At 39.3% G+C, this 26,066-nt stretch overlaps 1 protein-coding gene across 1 annotated transcript; it reads left to right on the top strand.

The window, feature by feature from the left end:
• The first annotated feature begins 1,611 nt into the window (after positions 1-1,611).
• ly75 (lymphocyte antigen 75) lies at positions 1,612-26,066 on the top strand. The gene is made up of 35 exons (XM_015041193.1): positions 1,612-1,711; positions 3,350-3,721; positions 6,112-6,285; positions 6,474-6,632; positions 8,272-8,391; positions 9,103-9,243; positions 9,564-9,767; positions 10,647-10,807; positions 10,916-11,023; positions 11,304-11,392; positions 12,354-12,523; positions 12,694-12,893; positions 14,037-14,179; positions 14,378-14,456; positions 14,664-14,735; positions 14,961-15,081; positions 15,273-15,308; positions 15,432-15,601; positions 16,506-16,573; positions 16,682-16,758; positions 17,373-17,509; positions 17,851-17,956; positions 18,355-18,515; positions 18,627-18,756; positions 19,110-19,333; positions 19,410-19,572; positions 19,749-19,913; positions 20,003-20,122; positions 21,365-21,550; positions 21,649-21,872; positions 21,982-22,183; positions 22,377-22,538; positions 22,760-22,876; positions 24,029-24,211; positions 24,320-26,066. The coding sequence occupies exons 1-35, from the start codon at positions 1,612-1,614 to the stop codon at positions 24,493-24,495; spliced, it is 5,220 nt and encodes a 1,739-aa protein (XP_014896679.1). The 3' UTR covers positions 24,496-26,066.

Raw genomic sequence — 26,066 nt, 5'->3', positions numbered from 1 at the left:
TATTTACATTTAATTAAATCGAGGCGAAATTAAACCGTTGTGTGTCGTTTTTTACAATCCGGGGTTATAGAAGGTCTGTGAAATAAACAACATCCATCTGGAACCTTCTGCAGGTTTACCACTCTAGTTTTAGGTGATAGGTTATGTATTTTTTTTAAGTGGGCTTGTAAATATGAAAGATAATGCTACCATGTCTAAAGAAATTGATTGGTCAGACTGTTTCATGCATTTTTAAATAGATTTATGTGTATGGTTTGCATAAGAAATATCCTGTATACCTGATTACATGTTGAACCAGTTCTGCATTTTCAACCTTTGTCAAGTAATTACTCTGCAGTGATTTCAGTAGAACACACTCATTAGTCATTAGAGTGTTATATATCTGCTGTCAGTAAAGTGCAGCCCTAGAATCATCAGCAATATTTGACATCTAAATGCAGAGTATTTAATAATTCACAGGATCTGCAGAAAAATCCGTGTGCAAGGAGGAGGGAGAGTTGTGTGACGCAAAAATGTTGGGACTTCCTGTTCAGTTTGCGTGTGATTAAAATATGCTTGTGTATAATATAGAGATAAGAAGTCTGGGTGTGTCCACTGGCAAGCGTGAACACCGGAAGTTCGGTAATTTCAGAATTAAAGTGTTACAAAAGAATTTCTTACAGAAGTGTGGGTAAAGACGTGAAAGCAAGCAAATGTCAGAGCAAACATTTCTTTCTGTCTTTATGTCTAGTAAGAGGTACATATTCTGTCATCCGTATTAGGTGCTCATTGAAAAACAAACTATAAAGAAAAAAAAATAGATAAGTACAGACAGAAACGTTTTGTACACGTTCAATAGCACCAGCAAAAGAAAAGAGTATAGTAAATAAATTATCAAGAGCAAATACACCAGTGAAAGGTGTCAGATGACATTTATACATTACATACGTTTTGTGAACACAAGTAGCTGTAGCAATAATGACCAAGGTGAAGAAAGGAAATACTGGATTAGGATTTCTATTGATTATATGATAGTTTTGTTTTGTTTTATTTTTTTTTAACCTCATCGCTGTTTGAATCACATGTTTTCTTTTATTTGTTTATTTTTAATTTTAATTACTTTTGATATTTGTCTCTCAAGATTAACATTTGAACAGCAACAGTTGAACAGTTTGTTGTTTTTCTGGAAAGTAAGTCCGCGTCCTATAGCTATTTATCGGTAATATATTGTATTATTTAATTATTTAAAATTGACGTACTTCTTTACGCCGTATTTGTTTTTTCCTCTGGTGTTGCTTTCTCAGCTTTATGCTATGCTTATGTTTAAATGCAGCTAATTTATTCCGAGTATTTTTATTTATTTATTTTATTTTTGCTAGTTTAATTTTCCCCGACGTTTGTTGTGGTCATTTTTACGCTCTGTCCGGAAATTGACGCCAGCTTGACGGGCTCTGGCAGGTCTTTGGGCGGCGCTGATGTGACAGCTGGGACTGCGCCGACTGTTGGGTTATGTGTTCACTTTCTGTTTAGAAGTTCGTTTATCGATAGGGGTAGGTTCGCTGCTCTTTATTCAGGAGGGGGAAATAGAACATATCCTTTATGAAGCCTTAAAAACCACAGACCGCCACAAGTATGCTGAAATTCTCCGCAGCGACACTTTGCCTTTGTTTGTTGATGCTGGAGACATCTGTCAACCGGGGAACTTGTTCACCGGACAGCGTCCAGAGCTCCGGTAAGTAATCTGCGACACTTTGCTTTCGGCTCTGCGCCATCTACATTTACAGCTCCGGTCAGCCCGTTTCACAATCAGCTCAGCTGGATAATAACTTTTACAAAGGAGGCCAGCAATTGGCGCAAACCTGTCTGACCACAACAAGTAAGCTTCTGCTAATATTTGTTTACACTCTAAATCGCTTTGGGGTCCTTCACTTAAAATCCAGCTCTGATAAACTCCTCCTCGCACCTGCTCAGTTTCTGTTATACTGCCTACAGTTTAGGGGTGAAATAACACAAATCACTCACTGACACAAACATCTTTGCAGCTGTAATATGACACTTTCTATTTCTGGAAAGCCAGCTGGGGTAAATTGTAGATTTAAACTGTTTCCCAGATTGTTTGAGACAAAAAAAAACAAAAACAAAAAAAAAAACACATTTTACCTTATTCCTCTTTCCCTTCAAAGAAGATGCTGCTTTTTATACAAACCCAGCTTGTTTATCCTCAAGCATATCAGCATGTTAGTACTGAATAGAGCCCCTCAGTCACTCTTGTGTTTTATATATATATATATATATATATATATATATATGAAATGAAGCATATAATTATATGAAATTATATGCTTCATTTCATATAATTTAATTGAGTTTTTGCTTTAAGTGCAAACAAGACCTCATTTTACCTTTCACTTTCATATTGATATTGATTCTAACGCTTTCTTGCGTTGAGTCATGCACTTCGGGGGAATCTCTCAAGCTTTGAACATATTACTAGAGCAATCTTCTCTTCAGGTTTTGTCCCATGGATTCCAGTGATATAATTTATTCTAAGTTTCAAAAGTATACCCATCCCTGATAATCCAAACCCCAGTAAAACCTGTAAAGCCTTTGCCTGCCATTTGTGACTTCTTACAAGTCTAATTCAACAAACCTTTGGGTTTGATTTTATCATTCAGTCTTATTAGTTAAAAATTGATTCCAGTGAATCTGATTAATAATAAAGTTCAACATTCTTGATATTGTCACATTTTTTATTCTTCCAAAAACTAACATTTTTGCCAGCAGTGTCTGGAGCCTCTATAACCCAGGTCATTGTAATTGATGACTTTTTTTTTTTTTTTTTTTTTTTACTTTGTACATCTAGCATAGTGTACACTTTATCTCTCTTATCAGTGCAGAAAGTGTCCCTCTAGGCCAAATTTCTGGTACCTTTTTCGCACGTTATCTCAAACACATTTGGAAATGCAGCAAAGGTTTGCATTTCCTCCTCTCTGATTCACGCTTTATTTTTTTTAAATATTCACTGCTGACGTCTTAGCAGAGTTTACACTAAACATTAATCTGAGCAGATCAAGTTCGTCTTGATTTTATCCAATATAAGAGTTGGGTCTCAATATTTACCACATTTTTCTCTTGTTCTTTAGATAAATTTGATTTAGATACTTTAGGCTTAAGGGCAATCGATATTTTTATTTGTATGGTTATTGTGCAGTATCTTCCACACAGCAGAGTGAGTAGCTCAGTGTTTTTTTTTTCTTTTTCTTTTTCTCTGCGTTATGGAGGCAACCCCCCCCCCCACCCCCCATATATCCGCACCTATGGTCTCTGAATAGGAACAACAGATAAATCTTTTCCCCTTTCTCGTCCTCAGATGAAGATGCCTTCACCATCCAGCATTCCACCACAGGTAAATGTGTGGAAAAGGGACTCTCAAAAACCTTTACAATCACCGCCTGCAACTCCACCATCAGATCCCAGCTGTGGAAGTGGGGTTCAGGCAACAGGCTCTTCCACGTGGCGTCGTCTCTCTGCTTGGCGCTGAACGTCAGCTCGAAGACGCTTGCCCTGGTCGACTGTGGCTCCACCGTTCCTTTGACGTGGCAGTGCCTCGACGGACTGGTGTACACAGTTTACCAGATGGGCCTGACGGTCACCAAAGATAAAGTTGGGCCCAAGCGGGACTCTAAAGACTCTTGGGTTAGAGGAGGAACCCAAGAGAACATCTGCCAGAGGCCTTATCGTGGTAAGTGTTGCCTCCACTTTCTCGTGCGTAAGACAAGAAGTTTGTCCAGGTGCTTGGCGCTTCAGGAAGTTGTCTGAGGGGATGGGAGAGGGGAAAAAAATATATATATTGATAAATTAATTTTGTAATTTTACTTCAAGAAGTAAAATTTGCTTCTTGAAGTGATTTGCTTAGATCTCCTGTACTGTGCCTGCAAAAATACCTCTGCAGGTGGTGTTTTGAGGAAAAACAGGTTGTGACACATTTTAAAACAAACCTGTCTTGTTTACCTGGTTTAGATGGTTTTTTTTGTGGGACTGCTTGTTACGTCACATTCTAATGGAAGGAAGTACAATCCTATGGGGGATTTCCAGTCAAGAGAAAAAAGAAAAGAAAAAAAAAGCGGCCTTTTTCTATCCCAGAACAAGCATTGTTCAGCACTTGAAGGCGTTGACTCGTATAACAAAATGTTCAATGAAACTGTGGCACAAAGTTTAAATAATCGAGAAATATAAGAGGATTATGTTTATGAAGCGTTATCTGACTTGTAGTAGTACAGTTTGACTCCACAGAGATCTCAAAAAAAGTGTTGTAACATCTGTACTAATAAATACGATCTGTCACAATGCAAGGTTTTGCTAAAAACCTACAAGCTCACATTAAAATAGGTTTTAATGACATTTGCCTCCAAACCAAATCCTCCCACACATTTCACAGGCATGACAACAAAACTCCCCTGACAGAGGCAGATGCACGCAGTTTGCCTTTATTAAGCTACAGAGGCTTAGAGTAAGATTGCCAAAGAACGATTGTAAAACGTTGACAAAAAGCCTCAGAGGTTAACGTAAGCCACCCAAAAACACCAACCCGATGGGTTCTGATAGGCCGGTTTTGCATCTGAGCAGACAATATCTACTTGCTGAAGGAAGCAGCTGGAACTCCGAGTTCAGAGCATGAATAGGATCAAACACAATATCCCGACTCTTTGAAACGTTTCAGATTAGTGAAAATAAACCTCCAGTAGACCTCAAGAGGCTAAATGTTCCCATAAGACATCTCCCAATGTGCTGATTTTTTTTTTTCACGAGAGAGCAACCTAGTGAGTCTTAGAAGAGCTGTCAAAATATTATGACTAATGAGTATTTAAATAGCTTTTTGTGCAATCCTAAAGATGACAGATTAGCAGTTTTTAACTTCCCTTCCTAAATCCCAGTGCGAGTCAAAACGTGCATTGTGCCGCTCGTGGCTGTTTTTAGTTCGCACAAATCAAATAATAACTTTGTCCCTCAAATTTCTGAGTGAATCGACCAATCAGAGTGGACGTTTCCGTGCGAGAGGAAGCACTTAAAGTGAGACGACTTCTCCTTCCCACACTTGCATATGCTTCGTCATCCTGAGCTCGTTCACAGTGGAAGAGCCACATAGCAGAATGAGGAGCAGTGTGTGTCAAAACCCTTTCAAATTAAAACTCTGAACTTGTGAAACAGATGCGGAAAATTACAGATTAAGTGGCGGTCTGTGGTTTTTAATAACCTAATTCGATCTTTTTATTTTGAAAGAAAATAATTAAAATATAGGCAATGCAGTGTAAGTATTGAGGAGTATTTAAATAACTGTAATGTGTGTAAAATAAGTTAAAGCTAACTTGTTCCTTTTGATAAGCTTAGTGTTTTATTATTATTATTATTATTATTATTAAAATATGATGGTCTTTCTAGCATTAAATTCCAGCTGCCAAACCAAACCCACAACAACAGCACCACCACCCACCAAGTGGTTTCCACAGCCCTCCCAGTTTGGGAATCACTGCTCCAGCAGATTGTGTTTCCTTGCAGCCTCTTGCTGCCCTCCGTGCTGCAGCGTCTCATGTTACATCTTCTCTCAATTGGAAAGATGGAAACCTGCAAATGGATAACTAAGCAAACGGACTCGCATTCAAGTGAAATAAGCCAAACCTCTGTAGGTTTTGGTCAGCTATAATGACCGAAAGTATTTCTATTTGCTAAGTGCCACAATACTGAGAGAAAAAAAAAAATTATCAATGTCTTCAGAATCAGAGGTTGACAGACAGAAAGATTACTCTCTCTTCACAGAGTGAACAAAAACCTGGTCGCCACTATTTAACCACTTTTGGCTGTATGATTAAAGTTGTTGTCCATTCGGACCAGAGGCCGTTGCACACGTGTCGGTTCTGGACGCGTTTCTCTGTGGATACTGACAGCATCTTACCAGCATCTTCACAAGGCCTTTGACTTTTGTTCTGGGGTCAATCTGCATTCATCGGACCAAATTCGTTTCTCAACTTATGCAGCGTGATTCAGTTTCACAGCCACCCATGTGACACGATCCACTTGCCACGGTCAGCAGGAGCTTTTAATGCAGCTGTGACTTTGTCTCTTGTGTCTGGGCAGTTGTTCACACCACCAGAGGGAACTCTGCAGGAGCCCCATGCCGGTTCCCCTTCAAAGTCAACAACACCTGGCATCACGGATGTATTCCTGATGCACAGGTACCCAAACAGTCCTGGTGTGTCACATCCTCAGACTTCGACTATGAGCAGAAGTGGGGGTACTGTCTATTACCTGGTAAGTTCACTTTTTTTTTTTTTTTTTTATTAAAACGACATGTATTTACTTCTCTGTGTAGTTGTAAAATATATGTGTTCTGTCGGGTAATTGGATTAATGTACCCCTTTATTTGCGTAGCAGTTTTCTTCTTCTTTCGACTGAGCTGTTTCTGCACTTTCAACGACTCTGTGTCTGTGACTTTGCAGAGGTGGGCTGCCAGACCCTGTTCTCCGGACCACCTGGGGGACCCTGCTACGAGTTTGTTTCCGGCGCCGCGGTGACCTGGCATGAAGCTTTGCATTCATGTCGCAGTCAGGGAGCCGATCTTCTCAGTCTGTCGGAGTCCGATCTCAACTCCGCAGCCTGTAAGACCAACCTTTTCTGTAAAAGTACCCTCACCTCGCTATCCACCTGAAAACCACAGATCACAGATGAATTTGTCAGTAATTAGTCAGCTGGTTTTTAAAGTTCTTGTGTTTGTGCAAGCAGAAAAAGGTTCAATTGAGTACTAACGACTCTGATCGTTTCACTTTTTTGACTCCATGCCTAATCACCTCAACTTCACTTGGAAATGAGGCCCGCAGGAAGAACATTAGCATGTTTTTATTACGGTTTACTTTTGGTCGAGACGCAGCATGCTGTTGCTGCGTATGTGCCCGTTCCGATAGGAGTCCTTTCATGTACTTCCTCCTTTTGTACTTCCAATCTCCTTTTTATGGTTGCGATGTTGCGTAACCATCAACTGGACTTCGGCTGAAGCAGGTTTCGGCACTGATAGGAGGTTTCAAAGTAAATTAATCACCTCTGAAGAAGGAGGAAAACACCTAACGCTTGAGATTTTCATTATAAATCTTTAACAAGCCCTTTTGTACTCACCTTTTTTAATTAAACAGTTTCACAGTTTGCACCATCATAACCGAAGGGTTTATCCCTCATTGGGTGCTTTCGTAGTTTCTCATGCCGATGACGTTTTGTGTGCTTTTCGTGACCTGAGGTTGTCTTGTACAGATGAAACCCCCTTCATGAGGCGCAGTATGACCAGAACCGCCCACCCGCTTCCTAACTCTGCTTATGCTCATAATTGGAGGCTGTATGTCTTCTGGATGCAGCCTTTCTAATGAAACTTGTCCTAAATATGATAAAATTGTGAACAAAAAAGGGACATCATTCGTCCAAATAATCAACTTCACATGAAAATCAAAGCGCCTGAGGTCATAATTTGCAAAGCCCAACTGAGTGACTTAAATCTTATTTTAAGTGGACTCATTCATAGATTAATTTGTAGGTTAGCATATTTCCATGTGCATGCTTGTTGTTTTATTTTATTTATTTGTATTTAGTCATATTTGATTTCTTACATACTTACAACATTACATTGATGTGTGTATATATATATATATACTGCTCAAGAAAATAAAGGGAACACTCAATAACACATCCTAGATCTGAATGAATGAAATATTCTCATTGAATTCTTTGTTCTGTACAAAGTTGAATGTACTGACAACAAAATCACACAAAAATCATCAATGGAAATCAAATTTATTAACCAATGGAGGCCTGGATTTGGAGCCACACACAAAATTAAAGTGAAATGTTCCCTTTATTTTTTTGAGCAGTATATATATATATATATATATATATATATATATATATACACACATACATATTTTTTTTTTTTTTTTTAAAATAAATTTTATATTTCTTATGTTTATATTTGTATTTTCTGATATTGTATGGAGTAGCTCGTCAAATAGTAAGCAATTCCCTCCTTCGGGAATCAATAAAATATATTCTATTTTACTCTAATGTAGAAATAGAATCCCGGGTTTATACGTTATACTGCACTGGGTAACATAAGGATTTTACATTTTTATATTAATCTGGTGATAATGACCTCGATGAATGCATGGTTATTGTATTTTAATGTTCACGGTGGCACATTTTCTGAATGAGAACATTTATGTTTGCTTCTCCTGACTGCTGTGATGTTGCACTGTGCAGTTTTGGGCGGACTTCGTGAAATGCCCGAGAGGATGTGGATCGGCCTTCACCAACTGGACAGCTCCCAGGGATGGCAGTGGTCAGACGGATCTCCTCTTTATGTCTTGCGCTGGGAAGCAGGTCGGGAATTTCCATTTCTTTTCTCTCTTTTTTTTTCTGTTCTATGTTTTTGACTAAATCAATGTACCTGTAAAATGATGAAGTCTAAAAGTCTGGAGGAAATCAAAACTCAGATCAGGAGCTTGCTGCATTTGACAGCAGGCTACGTGTTGCACACAAAGAACCCCATCCTGTTGTGGTCTGCTTTTCTACATGCAATAGCAGCAGTCAGTGAAACAATATAACCAGTGTTGCAAAGGAGCTGCGTGTGCCTTGTTATTGGACACAGTGTGCCACTGAGATTGTTAGTGTTGCCGAATAACCCATGAGTTGCGCTGAATGGGTGGCTTTTCCAAGGCTGCCAGCAATTGTACTTTTCATTTTGTATTTAAGCAATTTGTCTTTCCTTGTGATGGACGCTCGATGGTTAAAATAATTTACAGCATGTCAGGGTCGTGACCAGCAAGTACAGTAGTGGATTGTTGTTGTATCAAATGTGCTTTGTTTCATATTTCTCCAACGTTTGCCCACATTGTGTAAAAGTTCAGTCAGGCAGTGAGGAAATAGTTATGTTGCTTCCAATGCAGCGCTTGTGTGAGTTGCAGCTGAGCGCGTTGCTATTTGCGTACTGTCTATGTCTCACTTTTGGTGTGCGATGTTTACTTGGGTCGTGTGTTTTAGGATGTACTTTTTTTAAAGTTGTTTTTCTAAAACAGTGTTTGCTATTGACAGGAATGCCACTCACCTCACTCCTTATCGAGTCAGACTGCGGCGTCTTAAATTCTGGAAAGAACTTTGAGTCTGAATCATGCAACAAAAGGCTGCCGTACATCTGCAAGAAGAGGGTGAACGCCTCCGACGCAACGGCCGCAGGTCGGTTAAAGGAAATGTGCAATTCTTGGCATGCCACCTGTTTCTCTGCTGAGTGAAACTGTCACATAACTGCATCAGGATGTCATTTGAAAATCCAGTGCTGTGGACCCACTCTATAATTTAAGATACTTCCTTATTCCATATTCCAGTTCTCATGAAGATTTATATTACAAGCTCATTTTTAAGGGAATCTTACTAAAAAATAATGCTAAAAACCTCGCCTTATTTAGAGTGCATTTATCTGACGCAGCTTTTAATAAAACCCCTTGGCTCAAAAATGTTGTAATGTCCTTTCTTTCTGCCCTTCTTTATCTCTACAGGACCTTTAGTAAATAAAGAAACGGTGTGTTCAGAGGGCTGGGTGCCATGGAACGGCTGGTGTTACAAGTTAATTAACGACATCAACGAACAGAGGAACTTTGTAGACGCTCAAGAATACTGCAACAACACAGAAAGAGGAGCGCAGCTAGCTAGCTTCCACTCTATTGACAACATCGAGATGATCAGCACGTATTTTCCGACAGGTAAACCCCCCGATGTTCAGTTGTCCTTAACTAATTCTCTTCTTTTCCTTTGCTGTGAAAAATTCAGAAAATAGCAGAAGGGGGATTATCTATATAACATTAAAGAGTTTTTTGTATTACTTCAAATTTATTGTTTAGCAAAAGAATTTGACAAGTCAGTTGCACAGGTTTTTTTTTTCTGATTGCTTTTTATTGAATTAATCGATGACTCATAAAATGAACGTTGGGTGTTATTTAGTGATGGCTACAAAAACCTGAAGCTCAGGTTTGAGGCTGTGCCTCAACAATGATTGAAGACAGTAGTTTATTTCTAGGAAGGCACTGAACACACCTGTTTCATTTTGGAAACCAAATGGAGCTGCTGGTCACAGCACGCACGCAGACAAAAGGCTGCAGACGTGTGCAAAGAAAAGGTCTCCACTGCAGGTGGAGGAGTTATGCATGTGCTACAAGCACGTCATATTTTACTGAAAATGGAAGAATAGTATCGGGTGTTAAAGTTAGCAGATATCAAACCTATCCAAACACACAAATCCAGGAGAACAAGCAGGTTTATGAGGAAAAAAAGAAAAAAAAATATTTCCAAAGAGATGACTAGGCATTTTTGAAGCGTGTGGGACTTTCCAACAGGAGGTGATGGAAAGTAATCAAGCAATCTACTTCAGAAAAGTCATAATGACTGTTTTTAAATCTTTTATTTTAATCCCTTAAATATTTTTTTATAGGGACCAAACGTTTCAACAAACTGTTTGATATTGCAGGGACTGAAATCCAAGATCTCATTTTAAATGCGGACCTGTTATTGTACTTTTGTCCGTTTTAGGCTGATTTAAAGTCTTTCCTTGAGTTTTCTCTAAGTTTCCCCGTGTCCCCGTGCAGATCGGAATTTTGCTGGTGCCTGGATTGGTCTCAAGGGTCATGGATTAAATCCGACCGTCTTCATGTGGACTGACAAGGAGCCTGTCAGTTTCACCTACTGGGACCAAGACCAGCCTGTCCAGAAAGCTCAGGATCCCACCTGTGTCTTCTACTATCGGGAGGTTTGTGTGTTTTTCCTCACCATTTTATGTATTGAAAGACAAAATGACGTCGATAATGTGTATATATATATATAAAAGAAATCCTAATTACTCATTGTAATCTTCCAGTCTCATGGTTGGCGGGTTGGGGACTGCTCAACGAAGATGTCTTTCATGTGTCAGAAAAAAGGAGTCTTCAATGAGTCATCAGTACAAGCTGGATGCCGCTACGAAGATGTAAGTGTGGACTTTGTGATCAGAGTTTACAAAAATGATTGTTACAGTATATTATGTAGGACTGGCACCTAGTTAATTTTGTTAGGTTCTGGTCAGCAAATTAAAAATATATATAGGATGCAATCAAAATTCACTTTTTAAATATATACTGTATATAAAAGAAACATCAGTGGTGCTGTTTTCATTACATAGATATTGCATAGAAACTGGATGTGTGTCACTGTCCCCGTTTGCATGTAATTTGATTATAATCAGAGTCTTAATTTTTTTAATTACCCAGGGGTGGAGGAGGCATGGCAGCTCCTGCTATCTAATGAGGACTGAACAAGTGCCCTTCAAAGACCACTGTAACGTCACTATAAGAAACAGGTGGGGTCTGGTTACCGTCAGTGAAACTGCAATCATCTGAAGTCGGTTCTAGAACAGAGAAATCATTATATAATTAACTTACGTGGTACTTTCCGGGTCTCTGAGGTAAAAATGTTGTCAAGGTTTGCCAACATCTTTATGCACAGTTGTCAGAGAGATTCTCCCATAATTAAATGAAAAATCTTTCCTTTTCTCTGCAGATGAGTTTATATTAGACTGAATGAGAGCCCAGATCTTGTTGCTCTAAACCCCTCCACCCCCCCAAAATAATCACCTCTCAAGGGTGATTATTGACCCTTTTACTCTTATATTATGCATGGACTAATGTGTCAAGAAGCATATTATTCCAGATTTCTTATTATCTGCTCAGATACAATTTGACAAACTATTTTCTTAATGTACAGTTTGGAGTGTTATAATTAAGCATGCAAAAACAAACTGCTTTTGGGGGCTGTGGTGCGGCTCTTGAGTTTTATATTTATTTGGACTGGCTGGGAGAGTCCCCACCCTGAGAAGATTGTTACAAAGGTTTTTAGTCACCGTTTCAAAACTGACACAATGTTCTTTCGTGTTATTCTTGTACAAATTTACTAGAACTGTAGCAATCTATGTTTAGCAGGCTAACATGCACCAGAACATAGGCGCTGACAAAAATCTTGCTTTTACAGAGTTTTAGTTTTAATTACATAGAGTTGGTTACATAACATAGTGGGATTTGCTCCGCTGATGTTCACTGAAGTTTAACAATTTTTCATAACCTGTGAAGAAATTGATTATTTTTCATCCAAGTCCCGTTGTGTTGTCTGTTGGTATTGATAGAGGGCTTATGTTTGACCATGCCTGCACCCAAATGCACAACATTTCAAAATCCTTTTCTTTGCATTTGCATGGTGAGCTGTGTTTTATTAGGTCGTAGCAGGGGCTGAGTCATTCAGATTTCTTTCTTTTTTTTTTTTTTTAGGTTTGAGCAGGCCTTCATCAACCGCCTGCTTGCAGAACACATCAGCAAAGACCCTCAGTATTTCTGGATTGGCCTGCAGGACATCAAGAACACAGGAGAGTATCAGTGGATGAGCCAGGGCGACTCCTCGGGCGTGGTCACGTATACTAACTGGGGCTGGTTTCAACCAGGTTAGTGAGTAACTAGAGCCTGTTGCTCCACTCACACTGTGGTAATTTAGACTCTTGTGTAATATCAGATTATGCAGAGCTTTTTTTTGTCTTGTTGTTCAAATATACTGGTTTTCTTATGCATAATCATATTGCCATTTTTTTTTTTTCCCCGTATCTATGTATTTTAGATAGGGACGGAGGTTGTGCTGTGATTTCGACAGCAAAGCCGCTGGGCAGGTGGGAAATAAAGAACTGCACTCTTTTCAAAGCCGGCACTATCTGTAGAACAGACCTCCAACCACCTCCAGCACCAGAACCAGAACCGGATCCTAACGCGACCTGTGCTGATGGATGGATGACTGGAACAGACAGCAAATACTGCTACAAGGTACGTACAGTCAAGGGCACCTACAGGACATTATAGGAGGACACGCACAAAACTATCACTGCACCCGACCCGCAAGAGCACAACCACATCTCCAACATGTCTCTCAAAACCAACACAAACCTAAACCACACAAATGCAGGCCAGATACATATGTAATGCGCATGGTCTGCTATAACAGCTGACCTTTTTTTTTTCTTCTATAAATTATGTAAAATAATAAAGACATGAAAGCAAAGCCTGTGTGTCTGATCCAAGGAAGGAGGAAGATGGAGATTCCCAGGTTCAGGTGATGTTTCTGAGACTTCCAGAGGAGAAGAAGGTGAAGCAACAGTGTTTGCTTCATTTCTACTCTTTTGGAAAACGTTTTGAGTAGACTGAATTACTTAACTCTCCTACAGTCTCAGCGTGACGTTCAGGAAGAGCGCAGCAGATGTCACGGTCGGCCAACCGGGTGACCTGTCAGCTCTTCAGTTCGTGAAACCATTAAAAAAAAAAGCTCATAAACCGGCGATCTGCCAGAACCGTGCACTAGGTAAAAAGCTCAGGCGGGGTCCACTCGACCAGTCTTAGAACTACGGGAGGTTAAAACTTCACTCATTCATTTTTAGCTTATGGAAAAAGCACCAAGCTGCCAAATAAACAAAAGTAAACTGACCAATAATATTTAGGCTTTAGGACTTGCATGTGTCCATTCCTTCAGACTCACAGATATGTACAAAATGTTTTGACACAAATTATCTTTTTTTTTCTCCACAAATTTGTTAATAGTAAAGACGGTTAAATAATAAAACAATTAAAAACTATTTTTCACTTGAAGGAAAATCTCAAGATGCGCACAGTGAGTACAGCCGTACAGCTGCAGGTGCTACTGTGTATTGTGTAGCTTTTTTAAACTTCTATTTGATAATGCAGTGTTTTTAATGATTTTGTGGTTGAACTGAATAATACTTCAACTATTGATTTTTATTGTTTATTTGTGGAAAATAAAAATGTCTTCAATTCTTAAACACAAAGGTCATCCGTATGTCTTTTGGCGTTGTTACACCACATGTCCCGTTTGTCCTACATTCACTTTTTATTGCCTTTTTCTGCTTAACCTCTTATATTGGTTGTCTTTTATGAGCTGATCTTTCTCCCTGCCAGGTGTTTCATGAGGAGCGGCTCAGCAGGAAACGCTCCTGGGAGGAAGCCAGGAGGTTCTGTCAGGCTCTGGGAGCCAACCTGCCCAGTTTCACAAACATAAAAGAGATGGCATTTCTGCACCACATTATGAGGAATTCAATTAGGTATGTCTTCTTCTGTAACACGGACGTCGTACTGGGAGTTTGGGGAGAGGGTTCTTTACTTTCCTGACCATTCTGTGGCTTTTCAGAGAATGATCTGAACAGGAGAAACACTCTTTCAAAAATCTGTCCATATCTTTGTCTTCAGTCGTTTCTTGATTAATCGGTGTGAATAAAAGGAATGTCTTTGTCTCGTCGCAGCGATGATCGGTTCTTCTGGGTCGGCCTGAACAGAAGAAATCCAACCGATCAATCTTGGCAGTGGAGCGACGGCCGTCCTGTAAGTCCCTGTATTAAAAACTGAAGGGAAAACCCCACCATGTCCCAGAGAGTCAATGTGTCTTAAAAGCTTTCTTTCTGAAAGAAAGAACTGTGTCACTAAAAGTGCTCGCGTTGATTCCGTGAATTACGTAAAGCAGTGTTACACGATCTCATTGTTGGACGAGAGTATTTGTTTTGAGTGCTTAATCGATGGTTTCTGCCACAGGTGTCTCTTGATGTTTTACACCACGAGTTCCACGAGGACGACGCCTACAACAGAGACTGCACGGCTTTCAAGGTTAGCTGGATTTGTGTTTGCTTTACGTTCTTGTGACAAATTTAGATTTTTATTTTTTTCATGTAGTGTAGAGAGTTATACTTGGTTATTAAAAATAGTGAATTGCAGTTAATTTATTTTATAACTTTTATTTTTATTTTTTTTACTTTTCCCTTGAACAATTCATGTAAAACCTCTGTGTATGTCTTGGACCTCTTATGCTTTTTCTGAATGTGTTCCCTGTAGTCAATGAAGAGAACCTTCACACACCTGCTGCTCTACTTTTATGACATAAACGTCCCACCGTTCTTTGCCACGCCATTCCACTGTGACGCTCAGCTGGAGTGGGTCTGCCAGATTCCCCGCGGTGAGTGAGTTCTCTCAACCCCGCTGTGGAGAGTCTGCGTTAAGCACAAGACAACAAGTTTCCCTTGGCTTTTTATAAATCTGACCAAGAGAGGGAGGATACTGTGTGACCGGAGAAAATAAATAAGTGAAGTCAAGTGTATTTGTATTTGTTTTATGCTTCTGAATTTACGTTTGTCCATGCTTTAACAGGAATTAAACCAAAGACTCCAGAGTGGTACAAGCCTGGTAATGAAGCTACAGTTTTATTTTAAAAAAATCCATTCATTAACATGTCAATAATTTCATTGATTCATCCATTTCCCATCTTCAACTGTAGATGACAGTTCGGTGCATTGTTGTGTTTTTCAGATGGGCACCATGAGACCTCTGTCTTCATAGACGGAGCTGAGTTTTGGTTCATAAAGGAGCCCAAGCTAAGCTTCAATGAAGCTACTCAGTACTGCAATGCAAATGGCAGCAAACTGGCTTTTCCGACAAGCGTCAGTGCAGCTACAAAGATCCAGCGACAACTGGTAGATGTAAGTTCCACTGATTTAAGTGTTAAAATATTTATTTTATATCTGATGATGCTTTGATAATGCAATACGAAGCCAACGTAAAGTTAATAAATATATATTTTCCTTTGAATAATGAGATGTAAAAGTAATAGCCAACACAAGCATAGCAAGTGAAATGCAATTATAAACTAAACTGGCATTATAATAGTGACAATTGCATCCTAAAATTGAGCAAAATTCAATCATTGCAAATAAAAACTTAAATTCAACTATAAGTCTTAAAGTCTTACAGTGGATCAATACACTTTCATATGGTCTATAGGGAGAGTTTTCAAAAGGGGAAACAGCAACTTACAGTATGCTTATGATAATCTTTAAAAAGAAAGTAATTATCCGCCTCTTCTCAAAGCAGTTTGGCATAAAAGATGGAAAACTCAGCCTAGATGATGTGTGGTTTGAAATATTGAAGATTAATTATCTGTTAGTTGCTTAGAAAACTATAGAGACCCTGCAACCACGGTTCATAAAAGTAAAACAGGATTATAGTTCCAAATGAAATGGGGTGGGGGAAAAAAACGCTAAACATATTATTGTGCTTCTTTTTCCCTTCATTATTGTTTTCATTCCTATGGGGAATTTTTTAGCCGATTTGAAAATCCTCACAGTCCAACGCAATTCTTTCCCCTCTCTCCAGGGTCGTGAGAATCTAGCTAGACGCAATGAAACAGAACCTCAGACACGCATACTAGAAACTGATTTAACAAGAAACTGGGACGTATTAACTTGAAGGCTAACCAAAAGAAACCCTGATTCAGTAGATTCATGAAAATGCACAACACTCTAGTTGATGTTTCATAATATAACTTATTATGACGCGTATGAACTGAAATTAATAGTAATGACTTTGTTTTGAAACCGTTAACAGCTGGGTGGACCAGAAAATCAAAAATGGTGGATCGATGTGACACACCTCGGCCGGCTGTTCTCCCCTATGTAAGTGAAAGCAGTCTCACACGCTGTCTAATGTTGATGGGGTTTTTTTTTCTAAATATAGCAAATTCACAAGGTGACACAAGCTGACTGAACTCACATGTGTTCCAGGTACACCCAGATGCACTTTTACCGCTCTCAGTTTTTGGGCCGATGCACTTACATCACTCCTAAAAATCCTATTCCAGGTAATTGAAAACTCTGTTAATGTTCCACTCAATGGGAAACGAACGACAATGGAAGAATTAACAAGTAAAACTACTAGTGTGAGGACATGCTACTCTCTTTATATTTTTTTTTTTTACGTAGAGACGTCATTGCTGTTCAAGTTCAAAGGTCAAACAAAGGGAAGTAGCATGTGACTTAGCTTTTATTGTTATATTTACTCCTTCCTGTAAGTTGACCTTTAGCAGGCTTTGCTGTTTGAAATGATCAAATAAAAGCTGTTGTTGAAATTTATCATTCATTTGAAGCGCGAAAGAAACTATAATACATCCATATTTCTATATATAAAAAATATTTAAAGAGACAAGTAGCAAAGTCATTTTCTTACAACTGGACACTGTTCAGTTTATGTTGCGTTTAAACTGAGCATCTAAAAAAGTGGGAGTAGGTGGCATTGATTTTGCTGTAAAGGTTTGTCCAAAGCAGGTTGAAAGTAGCTTGTTAAAGTTTTTACTGGCCTGGTCTGGGCCACCCTTAAGAACCTTTTTCTGGAGACGTCACAGAAGCAGAACCACCTGGTTATAATGCTAGCCTTCTGAAATATCTCTGTTTCCCTTCCGTTCCATTTACCTTGCAGGCAATGATCTAAGTTGCCAGCCGAAAAATCCGTTTGTGTGTGAAAAGCTCAACGTCACGTCAGTGGAGAAAAACCCTGCGAAACCCCAACCTGAAAGATATCCTTGTGGAGGCCGCTCAGTCTCCTTCAGGAACAAGGTATGAAGTGGATCCTCTTATTGTCATCATTCCTTTAAACCCTTTTTTTTTTTTGTCACGGAAGAGAACATTAGCGAAAGATGAAAATGAGCTGAGATGATGTTGAGGACAGATGCATATAATGTTTCTAAAATTCAGCATTGCACCTCCTTAGGTTTCTTTGTTGGTCCAAAAGAAGGACTCTGCGTATTGCTTTCATTTCTAGCCAGACGCTGAATTTACTCCAGAGGTTTTACAATTTCAAGACATTTTCACACAGCACAAGATTTGGGATGATGCAGGAGGATCACAGATCAGCTCCGAGCTTCAATCCTTACACTGTGTTTTTGTTGTTTTCTCAGTGCTACACAATGTTGAACAAGACCTCTGTAACGTTCAAAGAGGCCAACGAAGAGTGCAAATCTTTGAGGGGAACCCTGGTCACCATATCAGATCAGGTGGAACAAGGTAAGGACTTTGCTTGACATTGTCTTTCATTCTTCTTTTATTTATTTCATGATAATTGATGCACACGAGCTCAGTCCAACTCTCTTTCTTAGCTTAACACGTTACCTGTTCATGTCTTTAATGTTTTTGTTTGTTTGTTTGCTTTGGGTTTAAAAACTTTTTTTTTTTTTTTGTCCTGATGTTGAAGTTGCTTTTGTCTTTTCAACAAAACAAAAGCTTTTCCTCACAAAATGCAGTGGTTCCATTGCGGCAGGGTTCTTCCCTTGAGAAAAAGTCATAGCTGTGCTATTCCTATCAGGCGGTACTAAACCGTCGTCAAACCAATGTTTTAGATTAGGATGTTTAAACAATAAAATTGTCTCCAGTCCACATCATTTATTCCCTGCTGCACATCCTAGACTTCATCAACACTCTGTTACCAAGTGTGGAACATATGGAAAGAGTATGGATTGGTATGAAAATCAAGCAGAACAACTTCCTATGGGTCGATCAGACCCCAGTGAACTACTACAACTTTAACCCTCTGCTTCTGGGCATGCACAAGTCTATGGGAATCAGGGTAAGCGCCACGTATCACCTCGTTACCTACGGTTTGTGTATTAAGTTTTTTTTTTTTTTTTTCCCCCAAAGAGTTGCATTGTCCCTTCTGATTGGTTTTGTTTTTCATTAGACTTTTGATCCGGAGGGTTCGGTCATTTGTGCTTTCCTGATCAATAACAACCACTCTGACATGCTGGGAACCTGGGACTACTCTCCTTGCACCCAGAGTCATAATCTGGGCATTTGCCAATACTATGCAGGTAAGGTTTTTCTATGATCTGCTTAAAATGAAGGTGTTGGCTGGTTGAAGTACAGAATGTTAAATTGTATTAACAGGCCTAAGAAAAAAATACTGAAGCGAATGAAAGAGATCAAGCAAATGCTCTCATTCTTTGGTATCAAAGTTTTAGCGGCCACATCTATGTACCAAAACTGACATAAAAAATATTGCTGCTCCCTCATCTTTTAGTTTCTAAAATATTTACATTATTTTATGTTTAAAAATATCCCAAACATTATGTAAAAAAAAAAAATGTTTGGGATATATTTACATGTTAGTGTTTTGCTTTTATCCCTTTCACTGCTTTTCTTTTTTTTTTATCCTTCATTGTAGATAAAACAGAGGAGAAGACGGTTATCACTGAAAAGCCTCTGACTGTCAAAGACTACTCTTTCCTACTGGTTTCCAAAAATCTGACATGGTTCGAGGCTTTGGAGTACTGCAAAAGTAAAAGTATGTATCCAGCGAGCATTGCCGACGCCTTCGTGCAGTCCGTCCTCAGCGTGAACGTGAACCGCGTTGGAAGCGCCATGTGGATCGGCCTTTTTAGCGAAGATGTAAGCGCCCTGCGATTTATTTAAATATCCCATATACCTACGCTTCTTTTTTTGTGAGATGCCTCCTTGTGTTCAGAGTGGGCAGCACTACCGGTGGACCGACCACAGTCACACCGTGTTCAGTCGATGGTCTTCGGAGCCCACCAGTGGAGGGTGTGTGTACCTGGACACGGACGGCTTCTGGAAAGCCACAGAATGCGAGGACCAGCTTGGAGGCGCCATCTGCTACAAACCGCACAGTGAGTGCAGCTCTCAAACGCAGACAACATTGATGTTATGTTTTTTTTTTTTTGTTTGTTTTTTTTTTGCTTGTTGGATACAGTTGTTTCCAGGCATGTACAAGGGGATAAAAGCTGTTAACATACAGACTCACTTTTAAACTCTTTAAATACAAAAGCGCTCGTATTTCTTCTAGATGAAGTCATTCCCCCGCCGGAGCACGCTGCCACTAAATGCCCTCACAACATGAAAGGACCAAACTGGATTCCCTGGATGAGCAACTGTTACACCTTTCAACTCGTCCCAACCAGATGGGATGCTTTTAAAAAAAATAAAATGGAGGACACCTGCAAGGAACTTTGTAAGAGTTGGACATTGATTGTTATCGTGCTGATGTTTGGACAGGAATGTTTCGGTAATAATGGCTGCTTTTCGTCGCCTGCGTTTCAGATCCAAACGCCTCCATCCTAACCATCAGGAATGAGAAGGAGAACAAGTTCATCGCAGAAAAGCTCAAATCCTACGAAAGCTTAGTCCACTTTGTTTGGCTGGGAATGTTCAGAAATAGTGGTAAGTCTTTTATGTGGTGTTTGTGCAGGTTTTACAGTGCCTTGAAAAAGTATTTGCCCCCTTACAGATTTTTGCTGGTTTTTTTTACACTTGAATGTTTCAGAAGGTTTAGAATCAATTAAACATAAACGGAGTAAAGACAAAATGCAGTTTTCAAATGATTATGTCATTTATTAAGTGGGGAAAAAAAGCTGGGAACAAAAAAACAAAACATCCTGACATATTTGAAAAAGAAATGTCAATGAATTCACCGTGATAAACCAAATTTTTAAAAGATGACCTCAGTTTCATTACCCACACCCTGGCCTGATTACCGACGGACCTGCAGGGTCAAGCAATCATTTGAATTGAACCTGTCTAATAACAGAAAGTGGGCTAAATAATCTTAAAAAGCAGCACCATGAATTATGCTGTCCATCTAAAACTAGAATACCTGCAACTTCATACCATTAATCTAAAGGTTACTGGGATTATGGAGCAGGACAATCCAGAGCATATAGACCCAAAGCTCACCAGTAAGTCCATATCTGAATGGTTAAAAAAAGACTGGACTTCCATCATTTCTGGACTGCTGGGTGTGGATTACCTGTATATAAGCCACACCCACTGTCTTTGAAGAAAAAGAGAATTGTACAAATAGCCACATTGGTCTATTGGTATAGACCACATTGGTCTATTGGTATAGACCACATTGGTCTATTGGTATAGACCACATTGGTCTATTGGTATAGACCACACCATGTTATGTAAAAACATGGGCCCGTGTCCACGTTATTACATAAGATATTTACACAGAAAGATTTTTTTAAGCTTTTAATTATATACATATTGGCAACCTACACAAATGCATATCACAAATGCTTTTTTTCCAAACAGTACCTATAACATGGCTGCTTAAATAAACAACATACAGTAACCTACCAAGAAAAGTCATTGATCGCCATCTTGTTCCTTAGCAGTTATTAGTTTTTGGAGTGAGCTTTTCCCCATTGTGCCAGATCTTCTGTGCTTTGGATAGCTTTTTATTTTTATGCTAATAGATGAAGTCGTCTTTAGAAATATATTGGGGTTTTTTTTTCTCACATCCTCTCTGGTTATCTTTAAAATTATTATAAAAATTATTTCATAAAAAGGTAAGTGTGACCACAAATCAAAAACAAGAGATCTGTAAGTGGGCAAATATCTTCTAAAGGCACCATACGTCCTTATGTGTGGAGTGAGGGAAATGTTATTCTGCTCTAGATAACCAGACCATGTGGCTCGATGGTACGAGTGTCCAGTATTCCAACTGGATGAAAGGCCGACCCAATTTAAACGGCACCTTCATGGCTGGTCTCACGACTGAGGGAACCTGGATTCTCTTAAAAGACAAAGACACCTTTGAGGCTTTCAGACAAAAGTCAATTGTTGTCTGCAAGTTGGATAACGGTCAGTGTCATGTGCTTCACATCGTCATACAGAATAATTAGTCAATTTGCTGACTGTATTTGATGCTACGTTTTTTTTTTTTTTTTTTTCCTTTGTAGAGCCCAAAACGGAGTACAAGCGTTTGCTCAAGAACCTGAAGACCTACGAGTCCCTCTCTTACGAGGTCGTCACCAAACAGTTAAATTGGTCTCAGGCGCTAGAAGAGTGCAGTCAGCGTGGCGGTCATCTGGCAAGTGTTCATGACATAAAGCACAACGAGCACCTGCAGCTCATCGCCAAGACGGATGGCTTCCCGCTCTGGATTGGCCTGTCAAACCAGGAAGTAAGAGTTTTACGGAGAAGAGTCAAACAGCCTGAGCAGCACATTAACGCCGTCTTACAAGAGCTTCTGCCTCTTCTTGACTCACACCTCTTCTGACTTCTTTGGACAGGTCAGTGGCTCAGCCTTCGAGTGGTCGGATGGCACCAAATTTAGGTACAACCACAAGATCAGAGAATCGCTGACGGACTTCAGCTCAGGGGAGCCCAGTTGTGTGCTCATGAACCCTGCTGGAGAGTGGGTGAAAACCCTCTGTGATACCTTGCAAGACGGCGCCATCTGCTACACCACCAACACCACCACGCCCTCTCAAAGTGAGACGACAACTCGAGTCTGTTCCTCCACTATCGTAGGAAAAGGGATTTGTGTTGACTGCTAAATTCTGCAAAAAAAAAAAATGAATTGCTAAAAAGAAGCATTCAAATGTTTGAAAGCAGCACTTTTTCCTGCGATTGTTTATGTGATGGACTGTTATCCACTGTTGCTCATGTTGTTGCTGTGAAACAGGAGCTAAGCTGCAAACCACCCCGGAGAACAACTCCTGCCCTCAGGGCAACGGGATGTCGAGATGGGTTCAGCATCAGGATCACTGTTATTTATTCGACGGGAGCTTCTATAACTACAGTGTTTACTTCATGGAGGAGGCCAAGAAAATATGTCAGCAGATGGGTGAGCTGGACCTTATTCATTCAAATACAACCAGACTAATGTATATATAAAACTAATGTCTCTTTTTCTCTGGTTTGAATAAAACTGTCTGTTTTATTCAAACCAGAATAAAACACATTGTATTAATGCAATCAGGCAATTAAAATGTACCATCAGGTTTCTTGATTTGCATGTGAAGTACTTGAAATCCATCAACTGTTTTTCCCCCCCTCTGCCAACAGATGCTCAGCTACTGACAATCAAAACCAAACAGGAGAACGACTTCTTGAACAAGCATCTGACCGACGACCCTCTCATCACCAGTCGAGTTTGGCTCGACGTCAAATTAGACTCTGCAGGTAAAGCCTGATTTTTTTAGATTAAAGGTGGAGACTATAAAATATCCAACACAGTTTAGATGAGGAATTGTCATAATTGTGAATTTTTTGTCTAGATTTACGGACGAGTTTACAAAAAAACATCATCCCAGATGCAGCTACATAAAACCTGAATATCTTTGCTGTGGCTAAATGTTACACTAGGCTTTGAGTAAGAACCTTTTTTCAAGCATAAAATAGTTTTTTTTTTATCCAGTTTTCAGTTCTAAAAAATTGTAGATGTATTTGCGAACAAAGACAAATAGGCTTTGAAAATGGAGGATTAGAAATTCGGCATAGAAGCACTCAGCAGAATTCAACGGAAATATGAGATAGTTATCATTTTCAAGATGCACGGCATGAATTCAGCTTTTGTTGCTAATTGTTGTTAAAAAGTCCCTCCCTAAATAGTTCAGACCCAAAACTGAACCGAACAAATTACTTAGCACTGTTGTAAAATGAGACCTTGCCTTCTCCTTGCTGAAGACGGAAGGTTCAGTTTATTTTCGTGGTGTCTAGTCACAGCAAAATTAGTTACAACACATGCTAACAACACACTTGAACATGTGGTCATTTCTTAACTGATCTTAGCTAATCGTGTGAAGCAGAATTGGTAGAAATTGCCTTTTAAACCACATGACTTCACATTTTAGGTCAAGCTTCTCTGGCTCCTCCCAGTGGTCATACTGCTATCTGCAGAAATACACCACTTCTGATGTGAAACAGCCAATCAGAGCCAGGAAGAAGGATTTAACTGAAGTCAACATTACTATTCAATGTAGCTGTATTAAATAGCAGAAATACAAACTAGTGTCACAGGAAAACTTTAGTTTTTTCTTTAGTTCAGTCATTTCACTGTGGGCAATGATGCTTAAATATTAAAGGTAGGCATCTATATTATCAATAATACAACTAATAACTAACAAATGTCCTTGTGACTGGTACTACAATGCAAGCTGTGCAAGAAGAAAATCCTGAAGAATAACAGTGAACGACCACTTAGGAAGAAAGTAGAAAATCTTGATTTTTATGAAGATATTAGGCCAAGTAAGGAAACCAGTAGCGGGTCTAAGTTAGCAGTGATCATGTAACGCATTGAGGTCGAACTCATCTTCATCTCTTACTTCCTCCCAGGTAAACCTGTGTCCTGGCAGGATGGCTCGACCCTGTCCTTCACGAACCTGAAGTCTGAGCCCTCGTCGTCAGGGAAACGGTCGAACCCCAACTGCGTTGTCATGATGGCAGGAGACGTCGGCGACTGGAAGCTGGTCAACTGTGAATCCACCAAGAGCCGTGTGGTCTGCAAAACTCAAGCAAGTGAGTATCGTTAGCGCTTGAGAAGTGGAACCAACAACGTTCAAGTGGAATAAGTTCGATGTGTAAATGGGAAGAAAAGCTGATGTTTTTACCCGTTTTGCCCATCAGAGTCTTCGGGCTCCCCTGTTGCACTGGGCCTCTTCATCATAGTCCTCCTCGTCCTCCTCCTGGCCATCGCCTTTGTCATCTACAAGAAGAAGCGGTCCTACTTCTCCTCGGCAGTTCGCTACGAGAGGACCCTTGATGACTTGGACACCACCAGTATAATAACAGGAAAAGATTGAGCTTGTCTTAGCGTTCAGCCTCAGGGACTACTTCTGTGCTTGCGTCATACCTACATTCTCTACTCCTCAACAAAAGTGGATGCAGCCTTCCTAGTTCTTTTGTTTTATTATTTATTTTTTTCACTCCAGCCTTAAAGAAAAAAAAATATATATAATTGTAAATATTTTCTGGGATGCTGAATCAAGCTGTGTGACGGTGAAAACCAAAGAGTTCTGACATCAGAAAACAAAACAAAAAAAAAAAGATTCTAGTTGATTCTCTTTTCAGCAGCAAGTTGGAGCTTGGAGTTTCATTCAAAAGATTTCTAAGAGATGAATAATGCTTTGTTTTAATGTTTTTATGGGTATTTAAGTTCCATCAAGAAGCTGCAAACTTCACTCAACTGCTAATGTTAGAGAATATTTATTAAAAACTATACTTTTAATCTGGTCATTGGAGTGATTTGCCAGCAATGGGGTGAAGTGAAATTATTAACGTCTTGAGTTTACAATGACAGCATACATTTCCTCTCAGTTGTCTTACAATGGTGATATTTATACTTTACAGTAGTGCAACCTTCACTCAGTAATTGTCCTGTTGAAGAAGGTGTAAATACACAAACACAGATCCTATGCAGGAAAAACAAACCAAGATCATTCCCACCATTGTAGTATTAACTTTGGAGGTTTTTAGACTTTGTTGAGCCAATTTCTCAAAGAAAGCCCAACTTTGCTAAACTTGTTTTGTTCTCCCTTTGCAATGTGCAACGTCCCATTCTGTCATAACGAGTTGAAACACACTGAAAGAGTTCATTCAAACTATGAGAAACCAAACTTGCTGTTATTTTTGTTTTTAAACTAACTAATCTAATGACGTAAACTACACCTATTTGCTTTGAGCCCATGTGTTTTTTATAGACGAGTTTCACCTGTATTAGAGTTTCACCTCTAATGCAGCTAATAGCTTTTATTTAAAAATGTGTTTATATATAAATCCAAAAGAAATTATCATGGGTTTAAGCGATCTGACTAGATAACATTCTTACTTTGTTCATGTTTATATTTTCAGCTGAACTATTATCTAATAGGGAAAAATCTGACAAAAAAAATCTGCCTTCTAGCATCATCAGTGGCTAGATATGAATTTACACATTGTACTACTAATCCATACAGAAGATGATTTATTGTTCTGCAGGCTAACTGTAACGGTGAAGAGCACTGCCTTAGTCTAAAATGAATCGACACCCATCAGTATAACGTCTGCGTCTTATCTATGCACACAACTACTGATCAAGAACGCACTTTAATACGAGAGAGAACGATTTCTGCTGTATGCCAAAGCACAAGATGGTCTGGAGGTGATCGACACTCAAATTGCACTGTTTGTAAATGCTTTGTAAATATCTTTTTTTTTTTTAATTAAACCAAAGATGGCATGTGAATGTTAAAAGCTTTTACTGAGCAGCTGCTTCAGTGTGGCCTGTTAATATCAAAATGCAAACTGTTGATTATTAAGTTCACTGTTTTACAAAAGCCGATCAACTTAAATCAGGTACAGTAAGCTTTCAATAAACATTTTCTTTGAATTTGTA

This window comes from Poecilia latipinna, unplaced genomic scaffold (genome assembly GCF_001443285.1).
Source record: "Poecilia latipinna isolate Pla-1442-1.1 unplaced genomic scaffold, P_latipinna-1.0 Scaffold541, whole genome shotgun sequence".
Classification (NCBI taxonomy): Eukaryota; Metazoa; Chordata; class Actinopteri; order Cyprinodontiformes; family Poeciliidae; genus Poecilia; species Poecilia latipinna.
This window is presented reverse-complemented; position numbering and strand designations above follow the sequence as displayed.